The 21,364-nt window shown below is 39.7% G+C and overlaps 1 protein-coding gene across 3 annotated transcripts in view; it reads right to left on the bottom strand.

Moving 5' to 3' along the window:
* Nucleotides 1-21,364, bottom strand: part of prex1 (phosphatidylinositol-3,4,5-trisphosphate-dependent Rac exchange factor 1) — a 288,042-nt gene that overhangs the window by 220,293 nt on the left and 46,385 nt on the right. Inside the window, exons 2-3 of one of the 3 annotated variants that reach the window (XM_059652808.1) lie at nucleotides 12,050-12,109; nucleotides 10,990-11,487 (exon numbers count right to left, since the gene is read on the bottom strand). In XM_059652808.1, coding sequence (XP_059508791.1) covers nucleotides 10,990-11,130 — 141 coding nt within the window. In that variant the 5' untranslated portion in view covers nucleotides 11,131-11,487; nucleotides 12,050-12,109. Of the gene's footprint in view, nucleotides 1-10,989; nucleotides 11,793-12,049; nucleotides 12,110-21,364 lie in introns of those variants that run through there. The other 2 variants (XM_048549909.2, XM_048549911.2) reach the window with 2 other exon arrangements.

Genomic DNA, 21,364 nt, shown 5'->3' with positions numbered 1-21,364 from the left:
CCACTGTAAGCAGAAATACAGCTAATTTCATCATTCATCACGTTAAACGCAGGTTTAATCTCAGTTTAAATGCTGCGATGCAACACCGCTCATTTTAAAGCCAGTAGAAAAATCTATTATCATCTTAACAGAGAAAGCAATTAGCAGAATTAACTATAAAGCATTGACAATACAACCAGAACAAGGCACCAAGGCACCCACAATAAAGAGATAGAAAACAAAACAAAAACTGGACAGAGTGGAGTTCAAGTAGTTTCCAGGGGGCTGTGGCATACATTTGTGTAGCCAGATAAAAGATACCATAAACTAGAGAGAATTACTATGGGAAATAAGAAGCAAAACTGAATGCATAGTCTCTGCAGTTATAAATCATATCTTTAAGGTAATGCTCCTTGATAAGTTCATTTTGGTATAAAATCATGAAACCTTATAGTGGAATTTAACATTAACATTTCATAACTGGACCATGATGTAGAACTTTGAGTAGCTAATTTGTATTCAACAAACCTCCATAAATAGCAGCGTGATAATGATCAGATAACTTATCTCCACTAGATTAGCAGTGGCTATGGCACCGAAAACACCTCATGTGATCTTTGCCAAAAGATTGGCATTGTATTTTTACAAGGAAAGAGAAAACAGGGCTTTTGTTTACACCTCATCCAAAGAACAAATCGAGGAATTAAAATGGAACCTGTTTAACTGGTCTGGCTCAGTGCCAGATCACACAGTATATTTAGTCAAAGTCAAAGAAGTTTAATTGAATCTTCAAAAATGTTGCAATTGACAGTTAAGTTAGGCACATGATCTGAAGAGACTGGAACAAGCTTTTGAAACTCACAATAACAAAAATGTCAATAAGTTTAAAGCTGGAGGTTATCCATTTTTTAATGTATTTTACATAGCACTTGGTACAGCTGGTAACCACTTTTTGAAAGCCAAAAAAGTAACCTAGCTAGATGCCAATAACTTAACTAATTCAAGAACATTTTAATAACAGAGTCAAGTCTTAAGAAAAAAAATCAATTGATATTTAAAACCTAGAGACCAAAGCATAAAAAGATAAATTCAAATGTTACACAAAATAAAAAGCAAAGCCTCTGAATCTGTTAGTGAAATTTCAGAAGATATTGATTTATAGAAAAAGGAGAAATTATCACTCAAGGACAGTGAAAATCAAGACATATGATCCGGTCCTTGCCTCCAGCACACTCATGCTTTATCAGCAGGTTCAAATAAATGAGAACCAAAATCTTGGGAATGAACAAACAAAAATGAAGATGATCAACTATATGCAAGGTTTGTTAAACAGAAACGGCAAAAAACCCTTACTTAATCTTTGGATTGTTGTTTAGCATCACTAATTTGGAAATGCTGTAAGGTTGCAAATATGCAGTTAACTGAAAAACCTTCAATCAGTTCATATCAATGATTTACTTAAGTAATAAGAAAAGCACTCAATTTTGAATGCAACCACAACATGATTTTTTAAAATTCTGTTTAACTCCATGCTTTGCAAGTAAACATTGAGCAAAAATAAAGTTTAGCCAACAAAAGATCACAAAAAGTCACTTTGCTCAAATATCAGAATTGAACCAAGTGGCACACAATCCTGAGCACCTTTTCTTTACCAGGACATCTGGCAATCTGTCAGTTACATTTTAACTTCAACACTTCTACAGCACTTTCAGTCAAATGGGTGGCTGTGTGGGCTTCTTGTGTTTTGGTTTGCACCACAATTCAGGCATAATTTCCATTCCGATCAATTCAACTTACTTCGAAACTCATTTCAATAATACTACCACAATACCCAAAATTACTCTACACATGCCATGTGATGAAGAAAAACAGAAAATGCACCCTCCAGAGACAAACTAAATTTAAGTCTTTAACTCAATTTCATTTAACAAATTTCTAGAATCTACACTTTCCCTTGCAGATTTTCTCTAAAATGCACTGTCAAAGGCTTCATTTATACAAGTAATATAAACCATAGCCTACATTTTAAATTACATTAAATTCCAGGCTCCAATCAGACTCCAAAACATGCGACTGAAAACAGAGCTAAAGGTGAATTTCATTTCAAATTCGAGCACACTCTTTTTCCCTAACTTGGCGTTCGATGTAACAAAAGGTTGTGACGCTATAAAGTGTCCAGTCCAGAAACTGGTCATTCTAAAAAAAATCTTTTTCGGCAGATATCATGACTCACCACATGACTGCTTCAGCTTCAACAAATCAGGAAGGTGTGGGCTCAACTGATCTTCAGGTAGGAAAATGGTGAGTGATGGGGGAGGGACACGGTGTAGTGGGGAGAAACAGCTTGAGATTACAAAGCCACTTGATTTGTGTATTTATGCTGATTCAGCCTCTTCTGTTGGTCTACTTCTCCATCTATGATTCTACCTCTCTCCAACAGACCCTCACACCATTTTTCCATCTCTCTCTTTCACTTCCTTCCTGTTTCTCCTCCTCCTCGTCCTTTGCAGTAATGCATTGAGCAGATCCAAGCATTCCCAAGGCATGGTATTAAAACAAAAGCCTTCACCATTGCATCTAAGAGATGTGCAGCACAATGTAAACATGTTACAGAAAATAAAAGGGAAAATCATAAAGAAACTAGACAAGGGTATTTTAGTGAAAAACCTGTAAGAGGTAGATGGTGTGGGTGTCCCAAAAGCTAACACGAATATGCAGTATGAGAAGCTCTGTGCGCAGTGCTAAGTCTGGTGACCATGATTGTGTACTGTATGAATGGTTGTGACAATATAGTAATGAAAGGGTCCCTATCTTAACGGCAATGCCTGCGGGAAAAAGTCCAGCAATTTTACACTGATTTGAGAATTTATACTCAGGGTGCCCCCAAGGTAGACAAAATAACATTGTCAAGGGATTCACTATTTAAAGTCTACAAACCAATAAAGCTAGTGAGCAAACCTTTACTGATAGAAAGGCTACTAATTACATCAAGTTAAAAATTTGAGGAACAAAACTTTAAATAGGTATCATGCAGATGATAATGGCATTTTCTGTAAGTTTCTGCCACAAACATACACCTGCAGGTGCACAGTAGATGGCAGTACACTGTTACAAAAATCAAGAAAGCCTTACCATGCTCATACGTGCAAATGCTGGTCTTATTTTTAATGGGTTGAACAACATACCATTTCGTCCTGAGTTCACGAAACCTGTGTGAATCACTCATGAGTAACTGCTTCCACAATCATTTTCTCTCCCGCGGCTGGACACACTTTCAGAAGACTGGGTTTGCTACTGAGTGAAAAATTGTTTTATTTGGACAGTTCATCTCCTGTGGGACATTCAGATTGTGACAATGTCTTGCTCCATGTATATCCCCCAATCACACATCTTAAATTCAACCAAAGGATATTACATCAAGGAAACATCACTGCAGATAGTTATGTGCTCCTTGCAATACTGGGTGTGTTGATGTATTTAAGAAGGTCTAGACCACCAAAGGTTCTATTGCTGTTTGAGCAGTGCATAAATCAGTGACATTATAAGACCCTTACAATATGTGAAGAATAAGTCATGAGCTTTTGGAAGTTTAATGAAGACGACGCAAGGGAAAACTTATAGGACTTTAACAAGCCAAGGAAGCTGATCTCTTGCGTTACACCAAACAAGTGGAAACAGTGTAGGCATTAACTGAGACAGGGAAGACATTGTGACAAAGTGAACCTATGATGATATTGCTTCAGTCGTGCAACAAGTAACAGATTCAGAGATATTTAAGACAGTTTTACATCACAAGACTGTGAATAATGACAACCATGAAGAAGCCAATGCTCCCTAAGAGAATACCTGTGAGAAAGGGAAAAATCTGACTTCCTGCTTCATTGGCTTTCCATTGCAACGAAGTTTTATCAGCTGACAAGATGCAATCCAAGTGCACACAATCCAAGAGAAATTAATAAAGCAACAAGCAAAATACAATAAATGAATGAAATTACAGGGAATGTTTGGGAATGAAGTCGTAAAATCCTGTGTGCATAGACCATCGGCATTGTCAAGCTTAATCTCATTAACCACCATACTGGACAAAACACAAAACCCCACTGTTGCTATTGAAGATCACAACTTTCTTTTCTGCTGTATCTAACTGTTATTGAAATAAAGCAGTATATGGAGCTACCAACATTTGTTTCATGCTAGGCCAGCATTTTTTTGCCCAGAGGGTAGTTAAGAGTCAATCACATTGCTGTGATTCTGGAGTAATATGCAGGCCCCACTAGGTAAGGATTGCAGATTTCCTTCCCTAAAAAGACATGAGTTGTGCTCCTGAGATGCTGCTGGGCCTGCTGTGTTCATCCAGCCTCACATTTTATTATCTTGGATTCTCCAGCATCTGCAGTTCCCATTATCACTGAACCGAATTTGCTTTTACAACAATTTACAGCACGATCTTACGATTCCAGATTTTTAGTGAATTCAAATTTCACCACCTGCCAAGCTCAGATTTTCATCCATGTCCCTAGAACATTAACCTGGCGCTCTGGATAATGAGTCCAATGATATTACCACTGTATCACCACATTGCCTCAATGCAATTTTCACTATTTTAGTAGAGATCTTTGGGAAACATAAACACTGTCAATAATTTTTATTGCTGCTTTATAATGTTTTAGATTGATCTATGTTTCAAGTAAATATTTATTGCATGGTTCTTTCCGTTCACATGTTATTGGTTAGGCATTCCAATGTCATTCCATGTTCCAGAAATTTCTGAAATCCAAGAAGAGCTTAGCACAGAGCAGGCCAGACCACAGGCATCGTGGGGTATACAGGTTTTAGGGAAAAGTTGATAAAAGCTAAGGCCTGGGGATCCCAAAAGGTGCATAATCAAACTAGAGTTTAACCTTCAAAAATCTCACTGCTTGTAAAAGGTTCTCTGTCCGGATAAGGCAACTATCAATTACAGCATACAGTTATCTGGAGCCAACTGGGAAGAATACATGCTTCTCACAACTGATTATTCTTCTTATAAGCAACAATGAGCTCCCATTAATTAATAAAATAAAAATGACCACGTCAACCCTTCTGGCTAAGTATTCTCATGCAACCAAAGTGTCACCCAATAAATTCCACTTACCTAATTTGCCTTGACCTGTATTTGCAACCTTCACACTCACTAGGTTCCAGATGATAGTCACTAGCTAGCCATTAGACAGTCATAAAGCTTGAAGTAGAAGATCAGACATTATCTCACTGAATGGCAGAGTGAACTCAAAGGGCTCAATGGCCTACCCGTGCTCCTACTTCTTGTGCACTTGTAAACATATCAAATGAATGAACAACTAAATTTACTTCTGACAGTTTTGGAAAAAAGTCTAAACTCAAGAACACCTCAAAACATGCAGGACCATCAATGCAACATACCGTGAGTAAACATATGGTTCCAGTTTACAGCATACAGCAGCAACTGCTTATCTCTTGCAACTAAGCTAGAGTCAGCATCAAACATGGAGCTAGAACCAAATCATGTTTATAGTCAGCCATGATGTATTACTATCCAACAGCTGCTATCAAGGTTTAAATTGCCTCATCAGCTGTGTGGCAGATGTGTCTTCCATATGGTTCATAAAATGATGTGCAATACCTTATGATATGCAGCTGCCTTAACGTTCTAGGTAAATACAATGTACTTGTATAAGGGCATTAAAAAAATGAACTGGAACAGGCCTACCAGTCTTTCAGCCTGCCTTACCATTCAATACAATCATGATTGATACAAGATTCCTCACGTCAGTTTTCTTGTCCTTTCCCTCTTAACCTGATTCACCTACTGATCAAGAATTTATCTCAGCCTTAAATATACAAAAGGACTCTACCCCAACAGCTCTATGCGGAAAAGAGTTCCAAAGGCTCATAACCCTCTTAAAAAAAAGTCCTCCTCATTTCAGTCTGCAGAAAGATTTAGACAGTTTAGGAGAGTAGTCCAGGAAATGGCTGATGAAATTCAATGTGAGTAAATGTGAGGTTTTGCACTTTGGAAAAAAGAACACAGGCATGGACTATTTTCTAAATGGTGAGAAAATTTGCAAATCAGAAGTGCAAAGGGATCTGGGAGTGTCGGTCCAGGATTCTCTAAAGGTTAACTTGCAGGTAGAGTCCGTGATTAAGAAGGCAAATGTAATGTCATTTATCTCAAGAGGGTTGGAATATAAAAGCAGCGACGTGCTTCTGAGGCTTTATAAGGCTCTAGTTAGGCCCCATTTAGAATACTGTGTCCAATTTTGGGCCCCACACCTCAGGAAGGACATACTAGCCCTGGAGCGTGTCCAGCAGAGATTCACACAGATGATCCCTGGAATGGTAGATTTAACGTATGATGAATGGCTAAGGATTCTGGGATTGTACTCATTAGAGTTTAGAAGGTTGAGGGGAGATCCAATAGAAACTTACAAGATAATGTATGGTTCAGAAGGGGTGGACGCCAGGAAGTTGTTTCCGTTAGGCGGGGAGACTAGGGCCCGTGGGCACAGCCATAAAATTAGAGGGGGTAAATTTAAAACTGAAATGAGACGACGTTTCTTCAGCCAGAGAGTGGTGGGTTTGTGGAATTCATTGCCGCAGAGTGCACTGGAGGCTGGGACGTTGGATGCCTTCAAGGCAGAGATCGACAAATTCTTGATCTCAAAAGGAATCAAGGGCTACGGGGAGAGTGCAGGGAAGCGGTGCTGAAATGCCCATCAGCCGTGATTTAAATGGCAGAGTGGACTTGATGGGCCGAATGGCCTTACTTCCACTCCTATGTCTTATGGTCTTATGGTCTTAAATTGGTGCCCCTTTATTGCAAGAAAATGTCCTCTGGCCCTAGACTCTCACATGAGAGGAAACACCCTTTCAGAATTCAACCCGTCAAACCCCTTAAGAATCCTCTAAGTTTCAATGAGATCACCTCTCATTCTTCTAAATTTCAAGGAGTCCCAACCGTTTTAAGCTTTGCTCAGAACACAATACTTCCATAGCAGGTATTATCCTAGTGAAACCTGTCTGAACTGCCTCTAATGAAATGATATTGTTTCTTAAATAATGGGACCAAGACTGCTCACAGTACTGTAGATGTGGTGTCACCAGCACCTTAAATGACTGAAGTAAGACTTCCCTACTCTTGGACTCCAACCTCCTCAAAATACGGTCCAGCATTCCATTAGCCTTCCAGATTACCTGCCGCAACTGCTTAATGCAGGTTCTCACAGATATAGTTTCAACAAAGTGATGGATCTGTTGTGAGGTTAACTCTCCACAATGGGTGCTCAGTGATATCTTATGTCAACCAGACCCCTCTCACTTAACAAACTTCCTTCTCCAACCAGAAATTCACTTCACAGCTTGGACCATACACCGTCACAGATAACTTACTGTCATCAACTTATAAATTATTTTGAAAAATTATTCAGGTACAGGTCATCTACAACAAACCTGACTAGCAACAGAACTGTTCAGTAACTGAAAAATAGACCAAAAACCACAAAACACTTAGATCATTCATCGAGGTCACAAAGAACTCTACCTGAGATTATATCAACACATATCTGAATTTCAAGTGCTGACACAAGATTTTGGGCGTATGCTACTTGTGTTTTTCACTCATTACCTCAGGATTCATACTTCAACTGTGAAAAACCAAAATACAAGATTAGATACACCCAGAACCATATTGCACTGTTCAGTTCACAACTGAAGATGGTCAGTAGAGATTCTTTCATTCTCAGATGAATTGAACAGTATAAAATGCCTGTAACAGCAAAATCAAGTGCCGTTGTTCATGCAGAAATGCCTGAAATCGGCACTTTGAAGACGATCTTTTAAGATACCATCCAACATATTACTGAAGAAGACACCAAATAGAGACTGGTGTTAGCTAATCTGACTTCATTCTTCAAGAACAGTTTTAGCAAAATTTTTTATCCCCACAATTTTTATTTTTCTTGCCTTGATTTGTGCCTTGTAGACAATTGACAGGTTTTGAGAAGTTAAGAAGTGAGTGACTTACTGTAGAATTCCTACCCTTTGATCTGCTCCTCCAGCCACTGTATTTATATTACTACAAAAACAAAGTTGTTGGAAAAGCTCAGCAGGACTGGCAGCATCTGTGAAGGAGAAAACAGAGTTAACGTTTCAGGTCTGGTGACCCTTCCTCGGAACTCTGTTTCAGCATCCGCAATTCTTTTGGTTTTTATTCATATGGCTAGTCTGGTTCAGATTTTGATTTAGCAATGGTAATAGCACAGAACGTCAAGGCGTCTTGGTTATATTCTCTTTGTTGAAGACGGTCATTGCCAAACACTTGTGTGATCCAAATATTACTTGTGACTTTTAGCCCAAGCCCAGATATTGTCCAGGAGCATTTGCAGCAAGACTTGGGACAAGTTTTTAAAAGATCTCAGAAGTGGAATAAATAGTACTAAACATCTACCTACCCCATACTAAGGTGTCCCATAGGAACATTCTTAAACAAAATATGACACAAAAATGTATGTTTTATGAATTATCTTAAAACATGAAAATGAAGTAGAGGCAGAAAAGTGTAAAATCCTGAGCATGGGAACTAAGCAAGTGAAATGTACAGGCACCAAATTTTGCAGCAATTATAATTGGAAATGCACATACAGCCAGAATTAACGGAGCAGAGATATCTCAGAGGATTCTGGGGTTGAAGAAAATCACATGATAGGAAGGGGCAAGTACATGGAAGGATCTGAAAACTAGAATAAGAATATTAAAGTACGATTTTGTTTGGAAAGAAATAAGTTAGCTAGCATTGGGCTAAGTGAGAAATGCTGTGAATTAAGACATGGGCAGCAGAATTTTGGATGTCAAGTTTACAGAGGGTAGAATGTGAGAGACCAGCCAGGTGTACTAAGAAGAGTTGAGTCCAGAACTATCAAAGCATGAATGAGGGTTTGAGGAGCTGTGTCATAGATGCAATAAAGGAGGTTTTAGTGACGGTGTGAATGAGGTCAAAAGCTCATCTTAGGATCAAATGTAACATCAATATCGCAATCATAATCTTACACTGTTGCCAGGGAGAGGAAGGTAATTGACAGCTGGGGAATGGAATTTGGATTTGGCGTTCATGTTTAATTTGGAAAATGGAAAACAATATTGCTTATTCAGTACTGGATATCAGTTTTATAATTTACCATCAGTGAAGGAATCAAGAGAGGTGATGGTGAGGTAGAGCTTGTGTTGCTAAGAGAAATAACTGTGCTTTCAGATAGAGTCACCAAGGGACAGCATTTAAATGAGAAATAGAATGCAGTTAAAGATAGATCCTTAGGCAACACCAGAAGTAACTGTGAGATTGCAGGAATTAAAGCTATTTCAAGTAATTCTGTGTTTAAAACTGGGGAACTATAAACAGAAACCTCTAAGTGTTGCACCACCCAGATAATCACAGTGTAGAGATTTTTATGAGAAGAATAGTTAGAGAGGGCAAATATGTCACAGTCTGTGGACAAGCCAAGAGGAACATGTGAAAAAGTCATCCTCTGACCAAACTGACAAAAACAAAAACTTAACTGGAGGAATTCAAACACGGAATTCCAGAAAAAGGTCAGGACATGGGAAGTAGCATGTGCAGAATCTTCGGCAAGGACAGAAGATTGAAGATAAGATGGCAGTCTGCAAGGAAGGCCAAGAACTGTTCTCCTTTAAAGGGGAGCAGTAGGATTAAAATGCGGGATAACTGGAGAGATGATGTTCTGGGAGATGGGTTTTAAACAGTTTCTTTAAAAAGGACAAAGTGAGAAACGGACAGCATTCCAAAGCGCATTCCCAAAAAAAATCTGGATTCTCTTTGAGGAATTGACGTGTCACAGTATTTGACAGCCAACAGTAATCAGACCAAGAGCTATGAAATTCACATTCACTCAAGCCAACTGATGGCGAGAAAACGAGGGCACAAGAGAGTAGGGAGAACACACGCTCCTTACATCCTTTACACATCAGATTGGAAGTGAAATGGTACCCTGAGAATTGGGGTTCTGAAATCATTTGGGGTTATGTAGGCGAAGATAATGTAAGTTAAGACAGGTTGATTTCTGTCCCAAAAGACTGCTGGAGGGGCTGCGGTAAACGCTCGGATGTTCACTAAGGAAGGACGCAGACAGATTTCCAGCGCCCTCCCCCCCTTCGCCTCATTGTGTCTGGAGACCGCGCGTTTGATTTTACACAAACCATATGGCACACCTTTCAGCTCGCAGCACGCCTTATCGGCAACAAACGAACCTGCTAATAGACGTTGCCCTGTCTCAACAGGAAACCACAGAACAAGAAGTAGCTTAATTACATCAGAAATGAGGATACCAGGCCATTTCAGAATCTCTATCCACAATGATCGAGTCGGTAAAATTGTTTAATTGAAAGGTAGAAAATTACAAATCTGTTATTTTGATTTCGTTAAAATGTATTTCTCACAATATTTGAAACTTGAACGTGCCATGGTTTGCCTCTATTCTTGAGTCTTCTGTAGCTGAAACACTGATTCCACGTTAATTATTCATGTTGGTCCCACGTAACTTTCAGCAACAAAATTGATTGATTCCTCCTCACTCTATTTGAGCTCATTGGCTGAGCTGGTGCAACTCTAGTGCTTTAAATTTAACCAGACTGAAGTCCCACTTCCCCAAATTATCATTTCGAAGCCCTTTTCACAAAAGGAAGCTCTGCTGGCCCCAGCAGTCAGGAAGCACATCAGCCTCCTGTAAAAACTCTAAAGTTGGGCATGGACAAGCTGGGCCGAAGGGCCTGTTTCCACGCTGTAAACCTCTACGACTGTTGTTGTCACCAAGGTTTCAAATAACACTGATAGCGAAAGGAAATCGCCCAATTTAACCACCTGAAATTAAACTGACGCTAACATTATGGTTGGTACATACGATTGTATCATATTAATTCCGATTGATTGATTTTACAATCGAGAACCGGACAAAACAACGGAATCTGAAAGCAAACACTTACAGACTTTAGAAATTTCAAGGACCCCACGTAGTCTCTCTCCGTTTTTAAAATCTCATTCATCACACAAACTCGTAAACGGAGCTGCCGATCCGTGTCCTTTCCATTCTCCACTCCATTTTCGGGGTGACTTTCTTCATCCATGTTCCTGCGCTCCGAGAAGTAAACAAGGGGCTGGTTTAAACAAAAACAGTCGAGAATGTAGATTTCGACCGCTGCACAGCTGGCGGTTTCTTTAAAACACTTCTGAATCAGCTTGGTTCCGATCCACTCTCATTTTGCGGTATGTTTTCATCTGTATGGAAAATACTTGGTCGATTGCGCTGGCTTTCCTAATCAGTTCTGTTCAAAAAAGCGCCACAAACCATTCGGGAGCAGGACTCAGTGTTGTTGCTGCTGTTTTGATAAGTCCCAACTGCACGCCGTTACAAGTCACTTTTCAACGTGGAACTGATGAGTTATTCCACATTTGTTCTTAAACTTAGCCGAACTGGCCTCCAGCTGCCGGAAGAAAGCCAAAAAACAAACACCATAACACAATCCCGGAGAAAGGATGGGAGTGAAGAGCTGCGAATTGCCAAAATCTGCAGCTACCGCTACCGTCCAGCCAAATTCCGCTTTTCTTCTTACCAATGAGACAACAGGCACATGCTCAGGAAACCAAGTGGAGGGACCGTCGGCAAAAAAAAAACTCGTGCAAAACTCAAGTGAAATCGCACAATGCAAGGTCCCGAAAGCAACTCGGCTCAAATGACATAACAATCATAACCCGACATTCAGGATTTTCGAAATAAATTGTTTTCTACTTTTATAAGATTCAAGGCAAATCAAATCAAAAGGGCGCCGCTGTTATCAGGACAAACCTTTGCTCGGCTAAGCATGTGCTGAATTAGAAAGCTGCCAGTAGGTGCAAGGACTGGACTGGATTATTTAACCAGTTCAGTGTCATACAAAGTTTCAGCAGTCGGCATTCTGGTCTTTTTGTCAAGTTAAAAAGACTCCAGAGACATGAAATTTTCAATGCGTCACTCTAAAATGTGAAATGTTGGAGATAGTCCCTTACTTTGAGAGATCACTTTGCCTGAAGATCTGCTGCTATGTTCTGCCGCAAGACGATTCCTTTCTGTCAAAGAGAAATTGTGCATTAATATAAAATGGAGTTTTTTTTCCTTTTTTGGAACATACATAAAACATAGGGAAATACTCGGAAACATGGATATTTGGTATTTGTGAGACTATGTTCATTCACTGTAGAGGGCGATCTTTACAGATGAATGGAAGACCAAACTCAGGGACAGGCTTGTATAAAATCTATACAAAGTTCTGAATTTATTTGCCAAAAAATTACAAAAGATTGACAAAGTCCAAGAGATTCAAGTGTAATAAACTGTTCAAGTTCGACGCAAATACAAATTGATTTACTTCCCCCTCTGGTATTATAACGTTACTAAGATTGACACGAATGTCAAACAATTTGTAAACAAAATTTTCAAGACTCAAGCCTGAGAAAATTCGTGGTAAACATAGAAGATCCTACGCGAATGATATTATTAAAACCCGGAAAGAAAATTAGGAACATGATATAAACTGGTGAAGGCTTCACGAATCAGTTCTGAAGAAGGATTATTGGACCGGAAACATTAACTCTATTTTCTCTGCACTGATGCTGCCAGACCTGCTGAGTTTCTTCGTTTTCTATTTTTGTTAAGACTTCGTGAATGATGTGAGAAAGTATTTCCCATCTGAAGAATGGGACATGGTACCTGGTGTGTTCTTTTTGGTAGGTTTGTGGAAATGCCCTATTTTAGATAGACCGGTGGGCTGACACTCGCGTTTGTCGCAGAATCCCTGCCGTGTGGAATGGGGCCATTCTGCCCATCAAGTCCACACCAACCCTCTGAAGAGCTCCTCACCCAGACCCAGCCCCGTACCCTATCCCTGTAACCCTGCATTTCCCATGGCTAATCCACCTAACCTGCACATCCCTGTACTCTTTGGGTAATTTAGCATGGCTAATCCACCTAACCTACACATCACTGTACTCTATGGGTAATGTAGCATGGCCAATCCACCTAACCCGCACATCCCAGAACACTATGGGTAATGTAGCACAGCCAACCCACCTAACCTACATATCCCTGAACACTATGGGTAATTTAGCATGGCCAATCTGCCTAACCTGCACATCTCTAGACTGTGGGAGGAAACCAGAGCAACCTCCTCCCCTCCTCCCACCGCCTGCATGGGAAGTGCAAACTCCACACAGACAGTGGCCTGAGGCTGGAATTGAATTCAGGTCCCCGAAACTGTCAGGCAGCAGTGCTAACCACTCAGCTACCATGCTGAGATAACAAAGTGTGAAGCTGGATGAACACAGCAGGCCAAGCAGCATCTCAGGAGCATAAAAGCTGACGTTTCGGGCCTAGACCCTTCATCAGAGGATGAAGGGTTTAGGCTCGAAACATCAGCTTCTGTGCTCCTGAGATGCTGCTTGGCCTGCTGTGTTCATCCAGCTTCACACTTTGTTATCTTGGATTCTCCAGCATCTGCAGTTCCCATTATTTCTGCTACCATGCTGACCCCTTTTTTGATAAATTTAAGGAATACAAATCCCCATTTAAAAACTAGCATTTGAAAGGTGGAGATGAGGTCCAAACATCTTTGAAACTAAGCTAAAGTCAGATGCTTCCAGCTATAAAAATCTATAAAATCATTGAAAACAATGGTTGGAAACTTGCTTCATCATTTGAAATCATCTGGATGTTTGGTAAGGTAAGGCAAGGCTTGACGGGTAGGTAAGTGACTGTAAAAAGTGATCTGCAGCTGAAAAAAGGTTCTGCTCCAAATAGAGTATGATTGCACAGAAACTGAGTATATTTTCAGACAAATTAGTTTTGGTGTGTTGTTGACTCAGAAGATCCTCATCTTGACTTTCTCATTACCACTGATATATCCTTGCTTTAAACACAGGCTGCCCCATTTTTGGTTCATTGCACAAGTTACAGAAAGCCTATTCAAAACCTCTCCCAGGACTCGACATTTAGATCAAAACTCCTAAATGAAGCCTTCAGACTATCCTTATAGAACTTTCTCTATCTGTCTTGATACCCCAAACTCAAGCTGTGGTGAGATGAGGGTCAGCCAGTTTGGTTACTTGGCCAACCCAGCTCAGTTGTTAGTGTCTCAGTGCGATATGGATACTTGACATGCCAGCTTGAGCAATTATTTCAGCGACTGGCATTTTGTCCTCCCATTTGATTGTCAGATCTTCTGTCATGACAAATGCCACCAGATATTCTATGATGGCCATAAATATGTAAGGGTACCAATGATGAAGCATCAGCTGGCTGTGTGAATTACGTGACCAAAAATCTTCTTTTACGAAAAAGTGCAGCCAAAATTCAAGTAATGCTAAGTTGGATTTGAAGCATTGCACGGCATTCAGTGCTGTGACAGAGAAGGAAAAAAGGCAGCTTGTCATGTCAAACCAGATGGGAAAAGTGATTTTCCTCAACTGTATTTAGTTTTGGAGTAACCTGTTCACCTTGAGCCATTTCACAAGACAATTTGACATTCCAGTTAATTGAACTATTCAGGTTGTTTGAATGAGGAAGAATTAAAGAACCAAGTCAAATCATATTGCCTGTCTAAATTACTTAGGATAGAGTAGTACAAAAAGATGCAAGTGTGCAAACTAAATATCTATTTTCCTTTGCATTTATGGGATGTGAGTATCCCTGCTGGGGCATCACTCCAGGGGCCAGTATTGATTGTCAATCATTATTTGCACTCTAGGAGGTGATAGTGAGTTTGAATACTGCAATCTTTAGGGAAAGGGACACCCACAATGCTGTCAGGGTGAGATTCAGGATTTTGACTGGGTGACACTGAAGGAATGACAGTATCATTCCAAGTCAGGATGATGGGTGGCTTGGAGAGAAGCTTGCAGGTGGTGGTTTTCTTATGTATCTGTTGACTTTGTCTTTCTTAATGCTGGCGATCATGAGCTTGGAAAATGCTGTCTGAGGAACCTTGATGAATTTCCACAATGCATCATATACACTGCTGCTACTGAGCAGTAGTGGTGGAGGGAGTGAATGTGATGCCAGTCAAGCAGGCTACATTGTCCTGAATGGTGTCAAGCTTCTAGGTAGGGTGCATTCCTGACTTGTGCTTTGAAGATAATAGACAAGTGGTGGTGGTGGTGGTGGTTGGGTGGGGTGTGGGAGTCAGGAGGTAAGTCACTCACTGCAGGGTTCCTACCATTTGACCTGCTGATGTGGCCACAGTACATGCACAATTCGTCCAGATAACTCCCAAGATACTACTAGTAGGATAGTCAGCAATGATAATGCTATTGGATGTCAACGCATGGTGGCTAGGTTCTCTCTTGTTGCATGTGATCATTGCCTGGCCTATATGTGGCATGAATAATACTTGCCACTTGTCAGCAAGTATTATTCATGCCTGGATATTATCCAGGTATTGCTACATTTGGAGTTGGACTGCTCCAGCATGTGAGGAGTCACTAATTATATTGAATATTGTGCAATCACTGTGAAAATCTCCACCTCTGACCTTATGATGCATTGAAAGTCATTGATGATGCAAATTATAGTGGTTGGGCCTAGGACACTGCCCTAAGGAATTCCTGCAGAGATGTTCTGGAGCGAAGAAGACTGACCTCTAACAGCCACAGTTTTCTTCTTTTATACCTGGAATGATTCCAACAAGTGGAGAATTTTCCTGGATTTCTATTACTCCAGTATTGCTAGGGCTCCTTAATGTCACACTCAGTCAAATGTAGCTTTGATATAAAGTACAATCGCTCTCGCCTCAATCAGGAATTTTGCTTTTTATTTAATATTTCAACCAAGGCTGTAATGAGATCAGGAGTTGAATGGCCCAAACAGAACCAAAGCTGAGCATCGCTAAGCAGATTATTGCTATGTAAGTGCTGCTTGACGGTACCGTTGATCACACTTTCCATCACTTTGCTCAAGAGTAGACTGACGGGCGATAATTAGTCAGGCTCAATTTGCCGGCTGAACAATACCCGAACAATTTTCCACATTGTTGAGTAGGTGCCAATGTTGCCACTGTACTGGGTCAGCTTGCCTAGGGCACAGCAAGTCCTGGAGTACTTCTATCTTCAGTACAATTGCTGGATTGTTGCCAGGGGCCTTTGCCTTTGCAGTATTCAGTGCCTCCAGCTATTTCTTGAGATTGCATGAAATCAGATTGGTTGAACACTGGCATCTGGGATGGAAAAGGCCAAGGTAGATCATCCATACAGTATTTCTACTTGTATATTGTTGCAAATGCTTCAGCCGTATCAGTCTCACCGGATCTGCTGTGTTCCCCATCTGTACAGATGAATTATTTAATTGTCCTCCACCATCATAACTGGATTCTAATGTATTCTGGATTATTTCTGAACATAGTGTTACTATTCCAGATTTATACATCATCTGCTCCACTGATTGCAGGCAAGTTAAATTGCGCAATTTGGATTAAGCCTGCATATTTGAAATAGGAATACGTAATTTAAGTACAAAGTACCCAAAATTGAAAAAAAGGAGTGAAAGAAACTTTGAGCAAATGTTTTGCATTACTGCAGTTTCATAGAGACTGCAGACCAACTGTTCAGTAATTCTTTAATTCGTTTGAATGTATGAGTTGGCTCTCTGCTAAGATTCACACGGTGTTTGCAAGTGAAATTCTGCAATTGTTTGAATGGCTGAAGGTGGGCACATACTTGGCAGTATAGTTAGGTCTGTAAGTGCAATATTACATTGATTTGAAACTAGTACCAATGATAACTATAGGAATATCTTTAGTTTCTATTCTATGAAGCTTCAGAAGAGGTTACAAAACAAGTACATTACACAGCTGGCATCTCCTTCCTCTGCAGAAGAAATGTAACCTTCCAACAACACAATTGCCACTCCTATTAGAAAACCCTTCAGTAAACACGTCCGACATATTACTCTGTGTTCAGCCTGCTAAATAACCCAGCATATAACTTTCTTTCTAAAACAAAAGCACTTAAAAATTATATCACCAGATTACTCAATTTCGTGCATCTTGGTTGACATACAAAAGACACCACAAAAGCCATACTTCAGTATTAAATTCTTCAATTGTTGCAGAGTTTTCATTTCTACTGGTTTATCTTGAAGTCTAATCCATGTACTGTTCATTTTCATCACCAAGCTCAAAGAAATGCAGCAATTTTTGACTTGACTGACTAAACTTGAATCTGAGTTCAGTTAGGAACTCTCCCTGGACACTGGCTTTCTGAGCTTTGACAAGCATCTGAATTAATATTGATATCTTCTGACTTTTAAGTTAGTCAACTGTCAGTTCCAAGTCCTTTTCTTTGCAGGTTTATGTCAGTGCATGTTTTGTGACAATCGTGAGCGGCTTGGAATGCATGAATAAACCATACTTCTGATTTGATCCAAAAGACAGTTTACTGCAAAATCAGAAATCTGAAGAAGTGTCACTGGACCCAAAGCATTAACTCTGCTTCTAGCCACAGATGCTGCCTGACCTGCTTAGATTTTCCAGCAGTTGCTGATTTTGGTTCTGATTTCTAGCATTCAGGGTTCTCTGGTTTTTTGACAGTTTGCTGCAGCTCATTTTTAAAACTAACCGTCAGAAACAGAAGGTCTGGGAAAAATATACCACAACCACTTTCAAAAGGAAAGTTAAAACACTCGTGCTCATGGACAAGGTATGAGGTAAGTAAGAATATACACTTCACTATCTTTTCCCTATCAGTAAAAATATTATGGCTTATCAGACTCTTAATCACTTCATCAATCTGTTGACTACTTTATGCTATTCTTCAAGATTTCTTCCTGCACATAAATATATTGCTTCAGATTTTCTTTTTAAACAACGTTCCAAGTCTCCTTTCACTGCCTGCCTGTCATTGGCAGAAATTTCTGACAAATGTAAATATTTTCTGAAAACTGGAATTGAGGAACAGGAACTTCTTGAAAACAACAGTGAAAAATATTTAAAGGTGTAACTTTATTCCTCCCAAGACAGATGAGAGATGCATGCATTCTTATCCAATCATTTAATCTGTGAAACCCAAGCTCATGAACATGCCAACTTTTGGTTTAACAATTACATGCTTATGGGTATAGTTTAAAAATCCCACTTTGGAAAGCTGGATCCATGATTATAATATTGAAACAGACCTTCAACCACGTAAATTTAATGCCAAATGGCAGGGTTTCCCCATATTCCAGGATACCCAGGACATAAAGTGAGGTGACAACTATAGCAGGTGTCTGTTTTCTTAATGCACTGTTCACTTGCTAGGAGGACCAAGGATATTTCTTCAACTCTCAAACAAATGTGTCACCATCTGTCTCATGTCCTATGACTTTCAGACCCTGGCTCACCATCTGCCAACCTCTTCTGATCTTCAGATCTCTTTTGAAATCTATTAACATTATGCCCAGAGATATTTCTTCCTCCATTCTTAACGTCTTGCTTAGAGCCTTCTAACTGCAACTCATTTCTTCCTCACTTCATCACTGCTAAGCTCCTAAGCCAAACTGCAGAATTCTAATACATCTTTCTTGCCTCTTACGCAGATTTTCCTTTGGCCAGGAATTTGTTGCAAATATGTGATGAGTTCATGTATTTTAGAATATAACTTTTAGTTTTAGCTTTTAGCTGTAGAGCCTGGGGTAAATGCAATTGAAACAGCTTGGAGTCTACTACACTTACAATTTTGGAACATGTTGGCTTAAGGGGTTAACAGCTAGAAAGGTAGAATCAAAAGACAGAAGCTTAGCAACTTAATGCATGATCTTTGAGACTTCTGGTGGAGATATGACATCTGCAATCGTTTCAGTCAGGTTAATTCTGAGACATATTTTTGTTTAGGAGGTATAGCTATTTTAGCTACAGCAAATGGCCCTGAAAATATTGATTACATCAATGGTCATCTTCCAAAATTCTATAGGCTCTGGGGCAGTTCCTACTGATTACAGGGTGGTCAATGTAACCCACTTTATAAAAAGGGAGAGAAAAGAAGACTTTCAGACCAATGAGTCTAACATCAGAAGAGGGGAAAATGTAAGAGTCCATTATAAAAGTCATGATTACAGAGCATTTGAAAAGCATTAACAGGATTAGACAAAGCCCGCTTAAGAAAGACAAATCATGATTAACAAATCTGCTGGAGTTTTTCAGAATTTAAGTAGTAGGATAGATAAAGGAGAACCATGGAATGTGATGCATGTGGATTTTCAGAAGGCTTTTCATAAGGCCTCTCATAAGAGATTAGTGGACAAAGTTAAAGCACATGGGATTGGGAGTAATATATTGGCATGGATCAAGAATGAGTTGACAGAGAGTGTGAATAAATGGGCCTTCTTTCTAAATGGAAGGCAGTGAGTAGTGGGGTACAGCAAGGATCAGCGCTTGGGCCCCAACTATTCACAATACATAAAAATAACCTGGACAAGAGAACCAAATGCTATATTTCCAAGTTTGCTGATGATACAAAACTGGCTGGAATTGAGTTAACAAAAATATGTGAGGATGCTTCAAAGTAGTTTAGATAATTTGAGTGAGCGGGCAAACACATGGCAGATACAGTATAGCATGGCTAAAGTAAAGTTGTATACTTTGGTGTGAAAAACAGAAAGGAAGCATGTTTTAAAGAGTACATACTGGGAAGTGTATATGTACAAAGTGAACTGGATGTCCTTACATATCAGGCAATTAAAGCTGACGGGCAGTTGCAGCAAGCAATTAGTAAGGCAAATTGCAAAAGGATTTGAGTTCAGCAGTAGGGATTTCTTACTGCAGTTATATAAGACCTCGGTGAGATCATACCTGAAGTATTGTATGTAATTTTGGTTTCCCTATCTAAGAAAGGATATATTTGCCATAGATGGATTGCAGAGGAAATTATCTCAACTGATATTGAGGATGGCAGGACTGTCCTTTGAGGAAGATTGATTCAACCGGACTTAATTTCAATGGAGTTTAGGAGAATGAGAGGGGTTCTGATTGATTTGTGTAAAATTCTAACAAGGATGTACAGACTAGATGTAAGCCGGATGTTTTCCTGATTGGGAAATCTAGAATCCGGGACAGTTTCAGGATAAGACCTCTTAGGACAGAGATGAAGTGAACCTGTGAAATTCTCTACCACAAAAGGCTGTGGAGGCCAAGTCACTGAATGCATTCAAGAAAAAGGTAGGTAATATTTTAGATTTAAGTGTCAAGGGATATGGGAGGTGGGGGGAAAGCAGAAATATGATATTGAGATGGGGGATCAGCCCTGATCATACTGAATGACAGAGTAGGCCTGGAAGGCTGAAGGGCCTATTCCTGCTACTGATTTCTATATTTCCATATGTGTATTTCTCTGAAGGGTGTAAAACCCTTTTCTTACATAAAATCGATAAAGGGATGATAAATGACGGATATTTAACCTAAAGGTCTGTTGAAGACATTACAAACATACTGGATCATCATGGAGATGAGTGGAGTTTAGGAAGTTTCTCAAGATTCATTTTGTTTGTGAGAATATTGAAAGAGTTAGTTGCAGTTTAGATCTGGCATGTGCACTTCATATCTCTTTGAGAGAAGAGAGACAAAGTAAATGGCAGTTAGCTAGGTCTGTTCTATCAACAGAGAAAAAGTTAACTTCATCTTTCATCACCTGGAAGATTAATAGGTTTAACCTCAGCTTGACTTTAACGAGGGAACAGAAGCGGCAACATTGCCTGGTTTGAAGCAATAAAATCTTTAGTGGTCAGCATAGAGTTTTATGGCAAAAGAAAATAATTTGAGGAATTTGCTGGTAATATTGAACAATGAGTTCAAAGCAGCACTTACAACAAAGCAGAGATAATAGAAACTGCAGATGCTGGAGAATCGGAGATAACAAGGTGTAGAGCTGGATGAACACAGCAGGCCAAGCAGCATCATAGGAGCAGGAAGGCTGATGTTTCAAGCCTAGACCCTTCATCATGGTCTAGGCCCAAAACGTCAGCCTTCCTGCTCCTATGTTGCTGCTTGGCCTGCTGTGTTCATCCAGCTCTACACCTTGTTATCTCACTTACAACAAAGCATGTGACTTATTGTCTAGTTAAGTTATCTGCTGAGATAACTGCTGAAGTGTTTACAAAGTTGACCTTTCAGGACCTAATAAAAGGAGTAGCCAGTGAAGACAAGGATGTATTGTTCAGAACAAGAAAAGATCATTACCAGAAAGGTGTAGCTTAATTTTGACACTATCCAGGTTATCAGAGCTGGAAAAAAAGACAGTTCAATCAGGCTAGAAACAAGCCTCCAGCTTTTCTTAGAATTCAATAAGAAAACTCAAACAAGTATT

The sequence above is a fragment of the Stegostoma tigrinum genome, chromosome 19 (assembly GCF_030684315.1).
Source record: "Stegostoma tigrinum isolate sSteTig4 chromosome 19, sSteTig4.hap1, whole genome shotgun sequence".
NCBI lineage: Eukaryota > Metazoa > Chordata > Chondrichthyes > Orectolobiformes > Stegostomatidae > Stegostoma > Stegostoma tigrinum.
This window is presented reverse-complemented; position numbering and strand designations above follow the sequence as displayed.